Source organism: Fistularia commersonii, chromosome 24 (assembly GCF_037954325.1).
Source record: "Fistularia commersonii isolate RoL2024-O1a breed Wild chromosome 24, RoL_Fcom_v1.0, whole genome shotgun sequence".
Taxonomy (NCBI): domain Eukaryota; kingdom Metazoa; phylum Chordata; class Actinopteri; order Syngnathiformes; family Fistulariidae; genus Fistularia; species Fistularia commersonii.
Genome location: NC_141307.1, coordinates 7,047,283 through 7,066,770, shown reverse-complemented (window position 1 = coordinate 7,066,770; position 19,488 = coordinate 7,047,283). Strand labels below are relative to the sequence as shown.

The following is a 19,488-nucleotide window of genomic DNA, read 5'->3' as shown; positions in this document are numbered from 1 at the left end:
GGTCCGTGGAGATTCATGTCTACCCTCATCCGTCAGCCCGCCCGTCCGTCACCATTGCGAACAAGAAGGGGCTCAGGGCCTATCCCCGACGGAGTCCCGCTTCCACCTTGAACTTCTCTGGTACCGTCTTACAGCACACCGCACGCACCACTGTCTCCCAGCTAGCATACATGTCCTGCACCAGTGTAACACACTTCTCTGCCGCTCCAGACTTCCTCATAGGATACCAGAGCTCCTCTCTTGGCAACCTGTCGTCGGCCTTTTCTAGGTGTACAAAAAGGCAATGCGGCTCCCGCCGGCCCCCTCTGTACTTGTCTATGAGCATTCTGGGCGCAAATACTGCATCTGTGGTACTCGTCCTTTTTTCCATGTGTATTTTATTTATTTTTCTCTTTCTCTTGTCATGAAGTGTCCCGCCGTGCATACCAGTCCTGGTATGGCCTTTGGCAGCTCCCCCTTTACCTTAGGCTGCAGCCGAAGGTAAAGAGTGTCTGATGATGTTGGGTTCGAGTAGCCTTGGGCGCCACTGGCTGTAATCATGGCGACTAAATAGAAGGAGCTCCTGACAGATGTGGAGATGACTGGAGGTGGAAAGGACAGAGGACGGCTGCTTATAAAGTGCCCTTCCGCGCGGGCTTCTCACGTTTGCGGCCATACCACCCTGAACACGCCCGATCTCGTCTGATCTCGGAAGCTGAGCAGGGTTGGGCCTGGTTAGTACTTGGATGGGAGACCGCCTGGGAATACCAGGTGCTGTAAGCTTTTTCATGTTCGTCCTCTCTGTCCCCAGCAGGGGGTGCTGTCTCTCAAGAGCGCCAACATTTCACACGCGGACACACGCCGCTCATTCCCTTGTGTCTGTCCCACCGGAGTCACCGTGAAGCCCGGCGCCACACGCGCTCGCTCAGTCATAGTTCCCCGCCTTACCTTTCGGGTCACTTTCCGTTGTCTCGCCGCCTGCCTCCGTCCGTCGCTCGCCGCCTTTCTTCTCATCCCTGTACAGTGTTTCTCCATGTGCGCTGTATTTCTTTTTCTCTCGTTTGTGTCTCTCGCTGTTGAATAATCCAGCCGCTGACCTCCGTACCGCTGGCTCTCCTAGACACTTCCATGCCTCCACCTGTACGCTACGTCATCGGGACCCACTGCCTTTGAACTCCTCATCCTCTTCGATGCCCCCCTCGCTTCTTTTTACGCTGGTCTCTGCTCCTTTGCGGTCGCCAGTAGTCACCGCTTCTACCCCTGGCTCTCTTTCATTTTTCCCCATTCATTCATCAGGGTCCGAGGAGTCTGCTTGTTGAAGTCCTGGGTTTACTTTGATGCGCCACGTGAGCGGGCAGATGCGGAAGATGCATCAGCCATGTTGTTTCTTGTAAAGCAGGAACGTCGGCCTCCACCGGGACCTCCGTCTCCGGGGCGATGGGGGCGATGGGGGCGATGGGGGCGATGGGGGAGATGCGCCGTCGCTCCGGGCCGAGCGGCGGAGACGGGGTGGGGGTTTATTTGTGAATGAAGTCGTGAGTGAAGCTGACGGTGCGGGGAATGCGCTGGCGTCGAGCGAGGGCGCGGGGCTATCGCTTCTCGGCCTTTTGGCTAAGATCAAGTGTAGTATCTGTTCTTATCAGTTTAATATCTGATACGTCCCCTATCCAGGGACCAAATATTAAATTGATTTTTGGAACAGGGAGATGGAATAGGGGCTTGCTCCGTCCACTCCGCGCATCTACCTGGTATTGCAGTATCTCTGGGAACGGTGCACCCCCTGCTTTTGTGTCCGATGTCAAGGTTGCCGTGGCCTCCAACAACGTCATATGTAACCAACACACACGGGCTCCAGATCTTGTCTGTGCCCTGCGTGACCAGCGACACTGTCCCCGTTGTTTCTGCCGGTAGGGAGCGGTAGATAGCGACACATGAGCGTGTCTGCCTGAAACCCTGTCCCTACCATTCGCCCCGTGCAGCCCGATAAAATCCCACTATGGACCAGAACTGAGCCTAAATGGATCGCATTTGAAACGGATGGATTGCCCCGATAGACTGTGTCAGACTGGGCTCGGGGGGAAGTTCTCCCGGTCGTAGAGCGGCAGAAACCCCTCGCGGCATCAGGAGGACGGACGGAACGTGTTCCGGTTGTCCTCTGACTTCTTCGTGAAAATTGAAGCGTCCGTGTCGTTTTCGGCGTCCCGGCCCGTCAGAACTCAGAGTTGACGTTTTTTTGACGGAGTGTGTGTGTGTGTGTGTGTGTGCGTGTGTGTGTGTGTGTGCGCGAGAGGGATCGTGTGTGATCGCGGTCCGTGCTCGGGACGCGTGCGACTCATACTTACCTGGCAGGGGAGATACCATGATCAAGAAAGTGGTTCACCCAGGGCGAGGCTCAGCCATTGCACTGCGGCTGTGCTGACCCCTGCGAATTCCCCAAATGTGGGAATCTCGACTGCATAATATCTGGTAGTGGGGGACTGCGTCCGCGCTCTCCCCTGTTGTGCTGTTCAAGAGCAAGTCTGTGTCGCTGGATGCCGGGTTCACTGTTTATGGTCGCGCGCGCCGACCCTCCCTGGCCGGGCTGTGACCCAACCAGGGAGTTGTTGTTGCACATGGCAGGTGCACCGCAAAAGCGTGGATTTACGATCGGGCCAAAAAACAATCCAGAGTGTCCAAGTCCCTGAAATGCTCCTGCTTCTTGATCTCCACTCCCTGTAGCCTCACCGTTCCACCCGAGTTCCTCTCATCCCCACACATGTATGCTGTCTTGCTGCGACTAACTTTCGTTCCTCTCCTTTCCAGAGCATACCCCAACCTCTCTATAGTTTCACCGAGACACTTTACAGTTTATAGTTTATTTTGATTTCTAATTCTGCCTTTTATTATTTATTACTGTTATTTTTTCTGGAACTCTGGCACAACAGTTTCTTTCGGGATCAATAAAGTTGTTCTTATCTTATCTTATCTTATCTTATCTTATCTTATCTTATCTTATCTTATCTTATCTTATCTTATCTTATCTTATCTTATCTTATCTCGACCTCAACCTGTTTTCTGCTCTCACTACAGATCACAACGGCATCTGCGAAGGTCACGGTCCGTGGAAATTCATGTCTACCCTCATCCGTCAGCCCGCCCGTCCGTCACCATTGTGAACAAGAAGGGGCTCAGGGCCTATCCCCGACGGAGTCCCGCTTCCACCTTGAACTTCTCTGGTACCGTCTTACAGCACACCGCAAGCACCACTGTCTCCCAGCTAGCATACATGTCCTGCACCAGTGTAACACACTTCTCTGCCGCTCCAGACTTCCTCATAGGATACCAGAGCTCCTCTCTTGGCAACCTGTCGTACGACTTTTCAAGGTGTACAAAAAGGCAATGGGGCTCCCACGGGCCTTCTCTGTACTTCTTTATGAGCATTCTCGGCGCAAATACTGCATCTGTAGTACTCTTCCTTTTTCCATGTGTATTTTATTTAATTTTCTCTTTCTCTTGTCATTAACTGTCCCGCCGTGCATACGAGTCCTGGTATGGCCTTTGATAGCTCTCTCTTTACCTTAGGCTTTAGCCTTAGACATATATTGTCACATCCAATCTCGCATATGTCAGCAACAGGAACCAGTTTTAAAGATTTCCCGGGTTTTTTTAAAACTGGTTCCAAAAATCTACAACTTTGTGAGATAATTTTTTTTTTGACCAAATGGCTTTATCTTTCATTCTTGAGACAGGATTTGAGTGAATCTATACATTGTTTAGATTCTATATTGTGTAGAATCACATCCTATTCAACACATTTGATCCTAACAAACCAACTTTAAAGAATTCCAGTTATTTTCACTTGTGCCAAAAACCTTCAACTTTGTGAGATACATACTTTATGTCCAACTGGCTTTATGATTAAACCTGCGGCTCGATTTCAGTAAATGTGATGTATGTGGTGTAGATTCACGTCCTAACCAACATGTTTTAGCAACAGAGTTTTAAAGAATTCTCTTTTTTTTTTTAAACTTGTTCCAAAATTCTTCAACTTGGTGAGATGAAATTTTTGACCAAATGCCATTATGCTTCATTCTTGCGTCTTGATTTGACTGAACTTATGCATTTTGCAGATTCTACATTGTATAGAATCACATCCTATTCAGCTCAATCTAATACCAGGCACCAGCTTTAAAGAATTCCAAAGTTATGGACAACTTCTGCCAAAATCCTCAAACCTCTTGAGATAAACAGTTTTTCTACAAATGGCTTTATCTTTTAAACCTGCGGCTGGATTTCAGTAAATTTGAAATTTAATTGTGTAGAATCACGTCCTAGTCAATATACACTCACCAGCCACTATATTAGGTACACCATGCTAGTGACGGGTTGGACCCCCTTTTGCCTTCAGAGCTGCCTCAATTCTTTGTGGCGTAGATTCAACAAGGTGCTGGAAGCATTCCTCAGAGAGTTTGGTCCATATTGACATAATGGCATCACACAGTTGGCGCAGATTTGACGGCTGCACATCCATGATGCGAATCTCCCGTTCCACCACATCCCAAAGATGCTCTATTGGATTAAGATCTGGTGACTGGGGAGGCCATTTGAGTACAATGAACTCATTGTCATGTTCAAGAAACCAGTCTGAGATGATTCCAGCTTTATGACATGGCACATTATCCTGCTGAAAGTAGCCATCAGAAGTTGCGTACATTGTGGTCATAAAGGGATGGACATGGTCAGCAACAATACTCAGGTAGGCTGTGGCATTGCAACAATGCTCAATTGGTACCAAGGTGCCCAAAGAGTGCCAAGAAAATATTCCCCACACCACTACACCACCACCACCATCCTACAAAGCAGGATGGATCCATGCTTTCATGTTGTTGACGCCAAATTCTGACCCGACCATCCGAATGTCGCAGCAGAAATCAAGACTCATCAGACCAGGCAACTTTTTTCCAAACCTCTATTGTCCAATTTCGATGAGCTTGTGCAAATTGTAGCCTCAGTTTCCTGTTCTTAGCTGAAAGGAGTGGCACCCGGCGTGGTCTTCTGCTGCTGGAGCCCATCTGCCTCAAAGTTGGACGTACTGTGCGTTCAGAGATGCTCTTCTGCCTACCTTGGTTGTAACGGGTGGTTATTTGAGTCACTGTTGCCTTTCTATCAGCTCGAACCAGTCTGGGCCATTCTCCTCTGACCTCTGGCATCAACAAGGCATTTCCGCCCACAGAACTGCCGCTCACTGGATATTTTTTCTTTTTCGGACCATTCTCTGTAAACCCTAAAGTCACTCAAATCATCTTTCTTCCCCATACTGATGCTCGGTTTGAACTGCAGGAGATTGTCTTGACCATGTCTACATGCCTAAATGCACTGAGTTGCCGCCATGTGATTGGCTGATTAGAAATTAAGTGTTAACAAGCAGTTGGACAGGTATACCTAATAAAGTGGCCGGTGAGTGTATGTTGAATATGATGTAATTCCTCTGAATATATGTCACATTTAGTGTAATCCAGCCGCAAGTTTAAAAATTAAGCCATTTGGATATAAAGTGTTTAACTCACAACGTTGAAGTCATTTGGAACAAGTTGTAAATAACTTTTTAATTCTTTAAAGCTGGTGTCTTGAGAAGAAATATGCTGATTAGGATGTGATTCTACACAATATATGTCACCTTTACTAAAATCCAGCCACAGGTCAAAAAGATAATGCCATTTGGACAAAAATGTTTATCTTACCAATTTGTAGGTTTTTTGGCACAAGTTGTAAATAACTTAGTAATTCTTTAAAGCTTTTGTTATAAATTTGTTGAATAGGATGTGAATTTACACTATATAGGTCACATTTACTGAAATCCAGCAGCAGGTTTCAAAGATAAAGCCCTTTGTTAATTTTTTTTTTTTTATCTCACCAAGATGAAGTTTTTGGAAATAGTTGTAAATCACATTGGAATTCCTTCAAGCTGGTGTCTGTTGCTGAAATATGCTGAATAGCAGGTGATTCTTTGAAATAAATGTCATAATTACTGAAAATCAGCCGCACGTTTAAAAATAAAGCCATTTGGAAACAAAATGTTTATCTCACCATGATGAAGGATATTGGGCAAAAGTTCCAAATAACTTTGTAATTCTTTAAAGCTGGTGTCTGGAGAAGATATATGCTGATTAGGATGTGATTTTACACGAAAAATATGTCATTATGCTGAAATCTAGCTGCAGGTTAAAAACGATAATTCCATTTGGCCAAAAAAGTTTATCTTACAAATTTGAAGGTTTTTGGATAAAGTTGTAAATAACTTTGTAATTCTTTAAAGCTTGTGTCTGTTGCTGAAATTTGTTGAATAGGAGGTGAATTTACACTTTGAATGGCACATTTCCTGAAATCCAGCGGCAGGTTTCAAAGATAAGGTCAGTTTTTCAAATTTCTTTATCTCACCAAGTTAAAGCTTTTTGGAACAATTTTTAAATTTCAAGAGGATTCCTAACAGCTGATGTCGAGTTCTAAATATGTTGGATTGGACGTGATTCTACACAATATATGTCACATATGCTCCCCCCGGCCACTAGAGGGCAGTAAATGTGTAAAAGCGCTCACGTCCAGCATGCGGCACTGACACGAGTTAGTCACAGCACATAAACATTCGCAATGTGATGTGTCCAAGTAAAAATAAACCAGCAATCTTGCTTCACCATTCACCACTACTAAACAAGTTATCGGTCAACACACTCTTCCCAAAATGGCACTGTCAAAAAAAAGAAAAGTGGACACAGAGTGCAGAGTTTTCCAGGAAAAATGGACGGAGAAGTATTTATTCACAGAAGTGAATGCAAAACCAGTTTGCTTGGTATGTAATCAGCAAGTTGCAGTGTTCAAAGAGTTTCATATTCGGCGCCACTATGAGACTCATCATAAAGACAAGTATGACCACTTGAAAGGACAAATAAGGAAAGACGAGATAAATAAATTGGTCGCTGGTCTGAAGAAACAGCAGTTCGCTTTTACGTACAGCCGCGATATTGCTGATGCTGCTGTAAAAGTTTGCTACATCATTGCCAACGAGCTGGTGCAGGCATCCAAGCCATTTTCTGATGGGGAGTTTGTAAAAACATGCATGCTGAAGGCTGCAGAAGTCGTGTGCCCTGAAAAGCGACCTGCCTTTGCCAATATTAGTCTAACGAGGAACACTGTCGCAGATCGGGTGACAGAACTCTCAAGTGACTTGAGCAGCCAACTGAAAGAGAAAATCAAGTCATTTATCGCATTTTCAATTGCAATAGATGAGAGCAGCGATGTCACAGATATTGCTCAACTGGCCATATTCATTAGAGGTGTTGATGAAACTTTGACCTTCTCCGAGGAGCTGCTTGAATTGGTGCCCATGAATGACACCACAACAGCAGATGACATTTTCAGTGCTCTCGTTGGGGCGCTGGACAAGGTGGGAGCGGACTGGTCCCGTGCCGTGAGCCTGGCTACTGACGGTGCGCCATCAATGGTCGGAAGAAAGGCAGGCGTTGCCACAATATTCCCTGACAAAGTACAGACCGCAAATGGAGGACAAGAGTTTTGGACATTTCACTGTATTTTGCACCAGGAGGTGTTTTGTTGCAAAACACTGCAAATGGACCATGTTACGAGTGTGGTTGTGAAAACTGTCAATTTCATCAGAGCACGCGGGCTAAATCACCGTCAGTTTGACACATTTCTCAGTGACAGTGACATTCATGTCGTCCTTCCATACCACACTGACGTGCGGTGGTTAAGCAGAGGTGCAGTACTCAAGCGCTTCTTTGAGCGACGAGGGGAAATTGGACAGTTCATGGAGAAGAAGGGACGCCCAGTAAAGGAACTTAAATGCAAGGAATGGGTGCATGATCTTGGGTTTATGGTTGATATTACACAACACTTGAATATACTTAACACTACATTACAGGGCCGTAACAGAGTTGTCACTCAATATTACGACAGCATAACTGCGTTCAAGATGAAACTGTCACTGTGGGAGTCGCAGCTATCCAACGGTGACACCGCGCATTTCTCTTGTCTCACAGCTGTGCGTCCGAAGGCACTGGACCGTCCCGATAATGATTTGGATAAATATAAAGACACCATAACAGATTTGCTGCGAGAGTTTGAGCAGAGGTTTCAGGTATTCAATGAACTTGAGAACAAATTTGGCTTTTTTCGCTCGCCATTTACAGTGAAGCCTTCTGATATGCCAGCTGACATTCAGCTCGAGCTTATTGACTTGCAGTGCGATTCCGCTATGAAGGATAAATTTGGGTCCGTGGGATTGGGTACGTTTTATCAATATCTCGTGCCAGGTTACCCCAAATTAACAGCCATGGCTGCAAAGGTTCTATCCATGTTTGGGACTACTTATCTTTGTGAACAGGTGTTCTCTGTAATGAACAATAATAAAACAAAGCAGCGCTCAAGGTTAACAAATAAACACTTGAATGACATTGTTAAATGTGCTGCTACTCAGGATTTCACACCTAATATCAATGCACTTGTGAAGGCAAAAAGATGCCAAGTTTCAGGAGCCAGCAGCAGCAAGTAGACTGCAGGAGTGCAGTGAGAGAGAGAAAAAAAGTGTGATGACACGAAATTTGTTTGCACTCATAAATACAGATCATCAAGAATAAGATTAATCTGGTTTCATATTAAAAACAATTAATATTGTGCAGTACATTCTTAGCTTCAGTAGGCCCAGCCTAGTAGTTCAATCTGATGTAGTCTAATCTTATTGCCCATGCACTGCTATAACTTTTTATTTCATTCATTTATTTTATTTTATTTTGTAATTCTTTTTTTATTTATTTCAAAGCAGTATGACAAGGCGAAAATATTTTTTTCATAGCTCCCACTTGAGTTTGTTTAGTGTGGTGAGTTGGTTCAGGTGTAAAACTGCATTCACTCAAATGTTAAAATAAACCAGTTGTTAACACATTCACCGCCAAACATGAAAATATTTTTTTTCCATTGTTTGTGAATAAATGTGTTGTGCTTAGAAAAGGTCCCTTGTCTTCCGTGATTATGATATGTAGGGTAGGCTACAAATGTAGGCTGAATGATAAAGAATAGTACAGAAAAACAAAGCTAAATATTTGGAGTTGACACTCTTTTACTGATCCGGCCCACCTGAGAACAGAAAGTCTGGATCCGGCCCCAGAGCCAAACTGAGTTTGACATGCCTGCTTTAGCTGGTTCTTTAATGTGGTCAATTTGTCATGAATAGCTGTGAAATTGTCTTGCATGTCCGGGATGTATGTGCAACTTTATTGTCCTATTATCCTTCCTTGGCTAGGATAATGTCTAAGGCCATATGATTTTGTAGAAGCATTTCTTTCATAGCCATAGTCTCTGGATTTTTTCATCACAGTCCATTCAATTCTTGAACAGTTGACGTTAGGTTCTCTAAGGTTGCCCAGATCTCATTCATTCGATGTCCCAGGTAGGCTACACCATAGTTAGGGAACATTGTCACAAGTTTTCCTCTAGTCACTTATCAAGGCTCTTCGACTACATCCATGTCCCGTCGGCCTAATGGGTTGTATGCCATGAGTCATGTTATGCTCTGGTATAAAAGTCATGGCGCTTCCTAATCGGCCCAAATAGCATGTGCCACACCAGTGTTGGGGCAGATACAGAAATGCTCGTCTACCACAAATCCATACATGTGTTTTTGGCATGGATAACCGTATTTATGTGGGAATGCGAAAATCCTCCATGGTGGAATACCAAATTTGGTGAGGTTTGTTTCAGTACCCAACAATGGCTTGAGGGCAGTCAGATTCATGGCGCACGCATCCATTCCCCACTTTCCAACCTCACATATACTATTACTATATGAGTCATAAGTTTTCCTAACTAGTCTATCCGTTTCCATATTTAGCACAGTGTCACACTTAAGTTGGCCCAGATAATGATCCTTTTTACCACACTGTCGTTTCATGCAAAATGGTGGTGTTTTTTTCATTTAATCAGAATGAATCCCTCAATGACAGTTCTGTCGGTTGCCATAGAATAATTAGCTGGTAATCGCCAATTTGATGGATTGTAAGGCAGAAAGGGAAGGACTGAGGTATTTGTTACATTCTGAAAAATTCAAAATCTCTGATTCAGTCCATGAGAATACACCCATATTATGGACAAGGTTTCACTTTCATTAATTGGATGAGGTTGTATAGTCGGGTTAGGAGAAACTGATATTGGCATTACAGTACAAACATAGCAATCAGTTTGGTCTCCTGCTGTTATATTTATCAATCGCCACCAGAGACTGTCACGGTGTGGAGCATTGTTCTCATTTTATAGTTCTTTATAAGTTTGAGATAGGCCCTTCTTTACTCATCAGACTTGCCATTGTTTGTCTCTGCCTTCTCCTGCTGGGTTGGGTGCTCCTGTTTTGGAGGGCTCATCCTGGATCCTTCCAACCTAAACGGTTAGGGATCTGGTGGTTTCTTCACAAATGCAGCTGATGCCTTGAGACGAGTAAGACTATCCTTCTTACTCCCCTTTGTAGTCAGCCTTCCCCTCTAGCCAGTGTTAGTAGGATCAACAGGGAGTACCTCACAGTGTGATTATGAATCCAAGTGGATCGTTCCGCAGTTTTCACTGCAGTCGGCGTGGTCAGAAGTACTTGGAATGGTCCTTCCCAGCGTGCTGAACTCCAACAGCTTCTCTTTATGACTTTCACGAAGATCCAATCACCAACTTGGACCTTCACCTGTGGAGCAGATTGAGATTCAGGCAGATCATTTGGGTCTGTTACATCTCGTTGCCTTAGTGTATTTCTAATGTATTCCACTAAGTTTCTTCTGTGTGGGCCTTCTCTAGGTCTGGATGTGTCATCGGTAACCTGAATGGTCCACCATGTATTATCTATAATGGTGTCAAACCATTCACTGTGGTAACTATGTGCATATACATTTTTACCATATATATGCACTCTCACCATGTCTTTCCTGTATGTTCCATACATTTTCTTAGTCTGTTTTTTACAGTTTCATTTGTTCTTTCCACTAACCCTGCAGTTTGTGGATGGTAAGAACAATGTCTCTTTAAGTCAATGTCCATAACTTGACCCATTGTGTACAACTTCATTTATTCTCTGGGGTATGCCATGGGTTGACAGAATGTATTTACAGATAGGTTTAACTACAGCTTCTGCATCAGCTTTTGTAGTGGTTGTGTTGCACACGTGAATGATGATGATTCAGTGTGTAGGTTTTGCGGGTTTTGTTGTCGGCTGTAACACAGACATTAGCCACATTACTGGCGTCCAACACAGCACTGAACTAATGCTGTGACCGCGTCTCGGCAAACTAATCACAGTTGGTTTCACGCCATCCTGTGGTGGAATGTGGTACTACATACTTACAAACAGTGAGTGTGAGGAAAGGAGCAAGTTGCTAACTCAGGAAATAAAATACATTAATATCAAAAAAAAAAGGGAGGGGGATGTCTGGTCTTTGCGCTCTCATAGTTGCAATTTGGATATAATATCTTTATCTCACTAAGTTGACAGTTTTTGGCACAAGTTGTAATTCTTTAAAGCTGGTGTCTGAAGCTCAAATTTCCCGATAAGGATGTGATTATACACAATACAGAATCTAAACAATGTATAAATTCACTCAAATCCAGCCGCAAGAATGAAAGATAAAGCCATTTATTCAAAAATGTTTATCACCCAAACTGAAGGTTTTTGGAACAAGTTGTAAATTACTTTGGAATTCTTTAAAGCTGGTTTCTGTTGTTGAAATATGTTAAATAGGATTTGAACTTACACAAAATATATCAAATGTATAAATATCATGTTGCAGGTTTAGTAGGTTTTAACAAGTTGTAAATTACTTTGGAATTCCTTAAAGCTGGCACCTGTTGTTGAAAATTATTGAATAGGATGTGATTCTGCACAGTATATATCATCTTTACTTAAATGCAGCCGACAGTTAGAAATATGAAGCCGTTTGGTCAATATTTTATCTCAGCCAGTTGAGGGTTTTTTTTGCAAAAGTTGTAAATAACTTTGTAATTCTTCAAAACTGGTGTCTGTTTTTGAAATATGCTGAATAGGATGTGATTCTAAACAATTAATGTCTGATCCACCAGCATCCAGCCAGATGTTTAAACGATAAAGGCATTTGGTTGAAAAGTTCTTACCTCACCAAGTTGAGGATTTTTGAAAAAAGTTTTGAATAAGAAGTGAATTGTTAAAAACTGGTGTTTGGTGCTGCAATATGTTAAATATGAAGTGATACTACACAATGTACGGTATGTTACATTTACTGAAATCCAGCTGCAGGTTTAAAACACACCCATTTGGACATAAAGTGTTTATCTCACCAGTTGAAGCTTTTTCCAACTTTGGAATTCTTTAAAGCTGGTGTCTGGTGCTGAAATTTCCCGATTAGGATGTGATAATACACTATCGAAACAATGTATAAATTCACTCAATCCCAGCCGAAAGAATGAAAGACAAAGCTATTTATTCAAAAATGTTTCACACCAAATTGAATTTTTTGGAACAAGTTGTAAATTACTTTGGAATTCTTTAAATCTGGTGTCTGTTTTTGGAATATGCTGAATAGGGCGTAATTCTACACAATATATGTCACATTTACTGAAATCCAGCCATTTGGACATCAAATGTTTATCTTACCAATTGAAGCTTTTTAGAACAAGTTTTAAACAAGAAAAGAATTATTGAAAACTGGTGTCTGGTGCTAAAATATGTTGAAAAGGACATGATTCTACACAATATCTGCGACAGTTACTGATATGGAGCCACATCTTTAAAAGATAAACCCATTTGGTCAAAAAGTGTTTATCTTCCAAGTTTTAGATTTTTGGCACAGGTTGTAAATAACTTTGGAATTCTTAATGCTGGTGCCTGGTGCTGAATATGATGTGATTCTACACAAAGTATGTCATCTTTACCTAAATCTACCCAAAGGTTTAAACCATAAACCTATCTGGTCAAAACTCTTCATGTCATGATGTTGAAGCTTTTTGGAACAAGTTATAAATAACAAGTGAATTCTTAAAACTGGTGTCTGGTGATAAAATATGTTGAATAGGCCATGATTCTACACAATATACGTCACATTTATTGAAATCCAGCAGCAGGTTTAAAAGATAAAGCCATTTGGTCAAAAATGTTTATCTCACCAAGTTGGATGTTTATGGCACAAGTTGTAAATAACTTTGGAATTCTTTAAAGGTTTTGTCTGGTGCTGAAATATGCTGAATATTAAGGGATTCTACAAAATATAGAATCTACAAAATGAATAAATTCACTCAAATCCAGACTCAACAATGAAAGATAAAGGCATTTGGTCAAAAAGTTTTTATCTTCCAAGTTAAAGATTTTTGGCACATATTGAAAATAACCATGGTATTCTTAATGCTGGTATCTGGTGCTGAATATGACGTGATTCTACACAATGTCTTCACCTACTGCTGCAGGGTTTTAAAAATAAAGCCATCTAGTCAAAATTGTTTTGACTAGATGGTTTTATTGTGGCTTTATTGGCTTTATTGGGTCGAAGAACAAGAACGAGAAGAAGAGGAGGAGTGCGTGTTCAGAATCAGAGAGAGAGGAGGAAAGGAAAGAGCCTGGGAGTAGGGAGTAGGGAGAGTAGGGACTTTGACACCATGACAGGGTGCCAAGAGAGGAGCTCTGGTATCGTATGAGGAAGTCTGGAGTGGCAGAGAAGTATGTTAGACTGGTGCAGGACATGTATGCTAGCTGTGAGACACTGGTACGGTGTGTTGTAGGGGTAACAGAGAAGTTCAAGGTGGAGGTGGGACTCCATCAGGGATCAGCTCTGAGCCTCTTCTTGTTAGCAATGGTGATGGACAGGCTGACAATTAGGCTAGACAGGAATCTCCATGGACCATGATGTTTGCAGACATTGTGATCTGTAGTTAGAGCAGGGAACAGGTTGAGGAAAATCTAGAGAGATGGAAGTATGCTCTAGAAAAGAGAGGAATGAAAGTCAGTCACAGCAAGACAGAATATATGTTTGTTAATGAGAGGAACTCAGGTGGAACGGTGAGGCTACAGGGAGTGGAGATCAAGAAGCTGGAGGACACGCGCTTAGTCATAGTTCCCCGCCGTACCTTTCGGGTCACTTTCCGTTGTCTCGCCGCCTCGGTCCGTCGCTCGCCGCCTTTCTTCTCATCCCTGTACAGTATTTCTCCATGTGTGCTGAATTTCTTTTTCTCTTTTTCTCGCTGTTGAATAATCCAGCCGCTGACCTCCGTACCGCTGGCTCTCCTAGACACTTCCATACCTTCACATGTACGGTACGTCATCAGGACCCACTGCCTTTGAACTCCTCATCCTCTTTGCTGCCCTCCTCGCTTGTTTTTACACTCATCTCTGCTCCTTTTGCAGTCGCCAGTAATCAGCGCTTCTACCCTTGACTCTCTTTCATTTTTCCCCATTCATTCATCATATTCCTAGGAGTCTGGTTGTTGAAGTCCTGGGTTTTCTTTGGATGCTTTGGCGTCCTGTCGGGGGGCCGTGCACCACGTGACCAGGCAGATGCGGAAGATGCATCAGCCATGTTGTTTTTGTATAATGCAGGAACATCAGCCTCCACTGGGACCTCCGTCTCCGGGGCGAGACGGAGGTCTTATCTTATCTTAACTTGACCTCCACCTGTTTTCTGCTCTCACTACAGATCACAACGGCATCTGCAAAGGTCACGGTCCGTGGAGATTCACGTCTACCCTCATCCGTCAGGCCGTCCGTCACCGTTGCGAACAAGAAGGGGCTCATGGCCTATCCCCAACAGAGTCCCGCTTCCACCTTGAACTCCTCTGGTCCCGTCTTACAGCACACCGTACCACTATCTCCCAGCTAGCATACATGTCCTGCACCAGTGCAACACACTTCTCTGCCGCTCCAGACGTCCTCATAGGATACCAGAGCTCCTCTCTTGGCAACCTGTTGTACGACTTTTCAAGGTGTACAAAAAGGCAATGCGGCTCCCACTGCTCTTCTCTGTACTTCTCTATGAGCATTCTCGGTGCAAATACTTCATCTGTAGTACTCTTCCTTTTTCCATGTGTATTTTATTTAATTTTCTCTTTCTCTTGTCTTTAACTGTCCCGCCGTGCATACGAGTCCTGGTATGGCCTTTGCTAGCTCCCTCTTTACCTTAGGCTGCTGCCTAAGGTAAAGTGTGTCTGATGATTTTTGGTTAGAGTAACATTGGGCGCCACTGGCTGTAATCATGGAAACTAAATAGAAGGGGCTTCAGACAGATGTGGGAATGACTGGAGGTGGAAAACACAGAGGACGGCTGCTTATAAAATGCCCTTCCGCGTAGGCTAGTCTCGTTTACGGCCATACCACCCTGAACACGCCCGATCTCGTCTGATCTCGGAAGCCAAGCAGTGTCGGGCCTGGTTAGTACTTGGATGGGAGACTGCATGGGAATACCAGGTGCCGTAAGCTTTTTCATGTTCGTCCCCTCTGTCGACAGCAGGGGGTGCTGTCTCTCAAGAGCGCCAACATTTCACACACGGACACACGCCGCTCATTCCCTTGTGTTTGTCCCACCGGAGTCACCGTGAAGCCCGGCGCGACACGCGCTCAGTCATAGTTCCCCGCCTTTCCTTTTTAAGTCACTTTCCGTTGTCTCGCCGCCTCCGTCCGTCGCTCGCCGCCTTTCTTTTCATCCCTGTACAGTATTTCTCCATGTTTGCTGAATTTCTTTTTCTCTCGTTTTTGCCTCTCGCTGTTGAATAATCCAGCCGCTGACCTCTGTACCGCTGGCTCTCCTAAGCACTTCCATGCCTCCACATGTACGGTACGTCATCAGGACCCACTGCCTTTGAACTCCTAAACCTCTTCGATTCCCTCCTTGCTGGTTTTTGCACTCGTCTCTGCTCCTTTGCTGTCACCAGTAGTCAGCGCTTCTACCCTTGGCTCTCTTTCATTTTTCCCCATTCATTCATCAGATTCCTAGGAGTCTGGTTGTTGAAGTCCTGGGTTTACTTTGATGCTTCGGCGTCCTGTCGGGAGGCCATGCACCACGTGACCAGGCAGATGCGGAAGATGCATCAGCCATGTTGTTTTTTATTAAGCAGGAACATCAGCCTCCACTGGGACCTCCGTCTCCGGGACGAGACAGAGGTCTTATCTTATCTTATCTTGACCTCCACCTGTTTTCTGCTCTCACTACAGATCACAATGGCATCTGCAAAGGTCACGGTCCGTGGAGATTCACGTCTACCCTCATCTGTCAGGCCGTCCGTCACCGTTGCGAATAAGAAGGGGCTCAGGACCTATCCCCAACAGAGTCCCGCTTCCACCTTGAACTTCTCTGGTCCCGTCTTACATCACACCGCACCGCTGTCTCCCAGCTAGCATACATGTCCTGCACCAGTGTAACACACTTCTCTGCCGCTCTAGACGTCCTCATAGGATAGCAGAGCTCCTCTCTTGGCAACCTGTCGTACGACTTTTCAAGGTGTACAAAAAGGCAATGCGGCTCCCACTGCTCTTCTCTGTACTTCTCTATGAGCATTCTCGGTGCAAATACTTCATCTGTAGTACTCTTCCTTTTTCCATGTGTATTTTATTTAATTTTCTCTTTCTCTTGTCTTTAACTTTCCCGCCGTGCATACGAGTCCTGGTATGGCCTTTGCTAGCTCCCTCTTTACCTTAGGCTGCTGCCTAAGGTAAAGTGTGTCTGATGATTTTTGGTTAGAATAACCTTGGGCGCCACTGGCTGTAATCATGGAAACTAAATAGAAGGAGCTCCAGAGAGATGTGGAAATGAGTGGAGGTGGAAAACACAGAGGACGGCTGCTTATAAAATGCCCTTCCGCGTAGGCTAGTCTCGTTTACGGCCATACCACCCTGAACACGCCCGATCTCGTCTGATCTCGGAAGCCAAGAAGGGTCGGGCCTGGTTAGTACTTGGATGGGAGACCGCCTGGGAATACCCTGTTCCGTAAGCTTTTTCATGTTCGTCCTCTCTTTCGACAGCAGGGGGTGCTGTCTCTCAAGAGCGCCAACATTTCACACACTGACACACACCGCTCATTCCCTTGTGGTTGTGCCACCGGAGTCACTGTGAAGCCCGGCGCGACACGCGCTCAATCATACTTCCCCGCCTTACCTTGTTCGGTCACTTTCCGTTGTCTTGCCGCCTTTCTTGTCATCCATGTACAGTATTTCTCCATGTGATCTGAATTTCTTTTTCTCTCGTTTGTGCCTCTCGCTGTTGAATAATACCAGCCACTGACCTCCGTACCCCTGGCTTCCCTAGACACTTCCATGCCTCCACATGTACGGTACGTCATTAGGACCCACTGCCTTTGAATTCCTCATCCTCTTCGATGCCCTCCTCGCTTCTTTTTACACTCGTTTCTGCTCCTATTGCGGTCACCAGTAGTCAGCGCTTCTACCCTTGGCTCTCTTTCATTTTTCCCCATTAATTCATCGGATTCCTAGGAGTCTGGTTGTTGAAGTGTAGGGTTTACTTTTATGATTCGGCGTCCTGTCGGGGGGCCGTGCGCCACGTGACCGGGCAGATGCGGAAGATGCATCAGCCATGATGTTTTTTGTAAAGCAGGAACATCAGCCTCCACCAGGACATCCGTCTCCGGGGCGAGACGGAGGTCTTATCTTATCTTATCTTGACCTCCACCTGTTTTCTGCTCTCACTACAGAGCACAACGGCATCTGCTAAGGTCACGGTCCGTGGAGATTCACGTCTACCCTCAGCCGTCACGCCGTCCGTCACCATTGCGAACAAGAAGGGGCTCAGGGCCTTTTCCCGACGGAGTCCCGCTTCCACCTTGAACTTTTCTGGTCCCGTCTTACAGCACACCGCACCACTGTCTCCCAGCTAGCATACATGTCCTGCACCAGTGTAACACACTTCTCTGCCGCTCCAGACTTCCTCATAGGATACCAGAGCTCCTCTCTTGGCAACCTGTCGTACGACTTTTCTAGGTGTACAAAAAGGCAATGCGGCTCCCACCGGCCTTCTCTGTACTTCTCTATGAGCATTCTCGGCGCAAATACTGCATCTGTAGTACTCTTCATGTTTCCATGTGTATTTTATTTATTTTTCTCTTTCTCTTGTCATTAACTGTCCCGCCGTGCATAAGAGTCCTGGTATGGGCTTTGATAGCTCCCTCTTTACCTTAGAGTTTAGCCTTAGGCTGTAGCCTAAGGTAAAGAGTGTCTGTTGATTTTTGGTTAGAGTAATGTAGCACCAAACCCAAGTAGCTAGGTATCAACCTCTTAGTTAAAGCAGTGATGGGGCCCTGGGAACGTTACTTAGGTGAAATTTTCAATGGTAAACAGGAGAAACAATAATACTTATTTTTTTTATAACTTAAACTTATTTATGCTTTTTGATTATAGCGGTGCCTCCATCTCCTAAGGAGAAAATAGACAGATCTCTTTAAGTACAAAGTTAAAGTTTAGTTTCACAAAATTAAAAGAAAGTAAAATGAAATAAAATTGGTAGTGCGTTCATTTGAGATTTTGTCGCTTTGCAACTACATAAACATATTCAAAAACCATGTACATCCCTTCAAGTTCAGTCCAGTTAGAAAACCATAACCTTAATGTCCTTTCTGTTTTTCTCAGAAAGTTCAATCGTGGCAGGCCTGATTCGATGCTCGGGATCGTTGGACCAGAAAAACAGAAAATATCCGTTTCACTTGTTCACAACCCCCAAAATAAAATGTATGTGCTTTGATGTCCTCACTAATCCTTTTGGTGTCGAAGCAATGGATAGTCAAATGTTGTCCATCACCATGCGATTCCCTCTCGGCAAACGGGTTAGCAATAACTTGGCATCACGGCATCACGAAGTGCACTCGGTGAAACTCATCGGTTAAGCCTCAGCAGAAACGTCCAGAGAATTCCTCTCGGTCCACTGAGCATTAAAGATCTCCAATTCCAAGCTCATATACTTTACATACAGAGTTTGAAATTAACTCGCGGTAAAATGCTAACAATGCTAACGCTCGATTAGCATCGCATATGTGCACTTAAACATATCGTCTAAGCATAAAAATCATGTACATCGAGTACTCACTCATCACAGGGTTAAATAGTCGATAACAGCAACGTAGACTCTGCATCCACAATGTTTTATGACCATTCTCCTTTCAGCTTAGCTTCACAAACTTCCCTCGGCAAACGCAGCAGTCGAATGCCTCGCGCCTAGATGTTCTATTGCCTTCCTCATTCAGATCCCGCCCTCACGCATGGGATTGGACACTAAGTGTACATCAACCAATACAATTCAAGAAAATACCATATTGACACTTAACAAGTTCGGATGCAAACAAAAGCACATGTTGAGCTGTACGTTTCACACAAGCTTGCGGCGATTAAAAGCACGATTCCCAAATAAATGACAAAAACCTTAGATAAGATTAAACCTTGTTTTTAACCATTTATGAACACATTTTAAACATGAAATATTAAATGTTTTACAGCCATTTCAGTCTTATTTAATTTTACTTAAATGTTAA

General features: G+C 44.3%; 1 protein-coding gene, 4 non-coding genes and 1 pseudogene across 5 annotated transcripts; all 6 read left to right on the top strand.

Moving 5' to 3' along the window:
- Positions 1-643: 643 nt before the first annotated feature.
- Positions 644-762, top strand: LOC147219797 (5S ribosomal RNA). The gene has a single exon (XR_015108539.1). It is a non-coding gene; the product is annotated as a 5S ribosomal RNA (ribosomal RNA).
- An 808-nt stretch (positions 763-1,570) lies between these two features.
- Positions 1,571-1,761, top strand: LOC147219796 (U2 spliceosomal RNA). The gene has a single exon (XR_015108159.1). It is a non-coding gene; the product is annotated as a U2 spliceosomal RNA (small nuclear RNA).
- A 552-nt stretch (positions 1,762-2,313) lies between these two features.
- Positions 2,314-2,477, top strand: LOC147219795 (U1 spliceosomal RNA). The gene has a single exon (XR_015108226.1). It is a non-coding gene; the product is annotated as a U1 spliceosomal RNA (small nuclear RNA).
- Positions 2,478-6,697: 4,220 nt separating this feature from the next.
- LOC147219794 (general transcription factor II-I repeat domain-containing protein 2A-like) lies at positions 6,698-8,524 on the top strand. Its single transcript, XM_086171183.1, has one exon. The coding sequence runs from the start codon at positions 6,698-6,700 to the stop codon at positions 8,522-8,524; it is 1,827 nt and encodes a 608-aa protein (XP_086027309.1).
- Positions 8,525-15,317: 6,793 nt separating this feature from the next.
- Positions 15,318-15,436, top strand: LOC147219793 (5S ribosomal RNA). Its single transcript, XR_015108576.1, has one exon. It is a non-coding gene; the product is annotated as a 5S ribosomal RNA (ribosomal RNA).
- Positions 15,437-16,828: 1,392 nt separating this feature from the next.
- Positions 16,829-16,947, top strand: LOC147219792 (5S ribosomal RNA; annotated as a pseudogene).
- Positions 16,948-19,488: the final 2,541 nt, after the last annotated feature.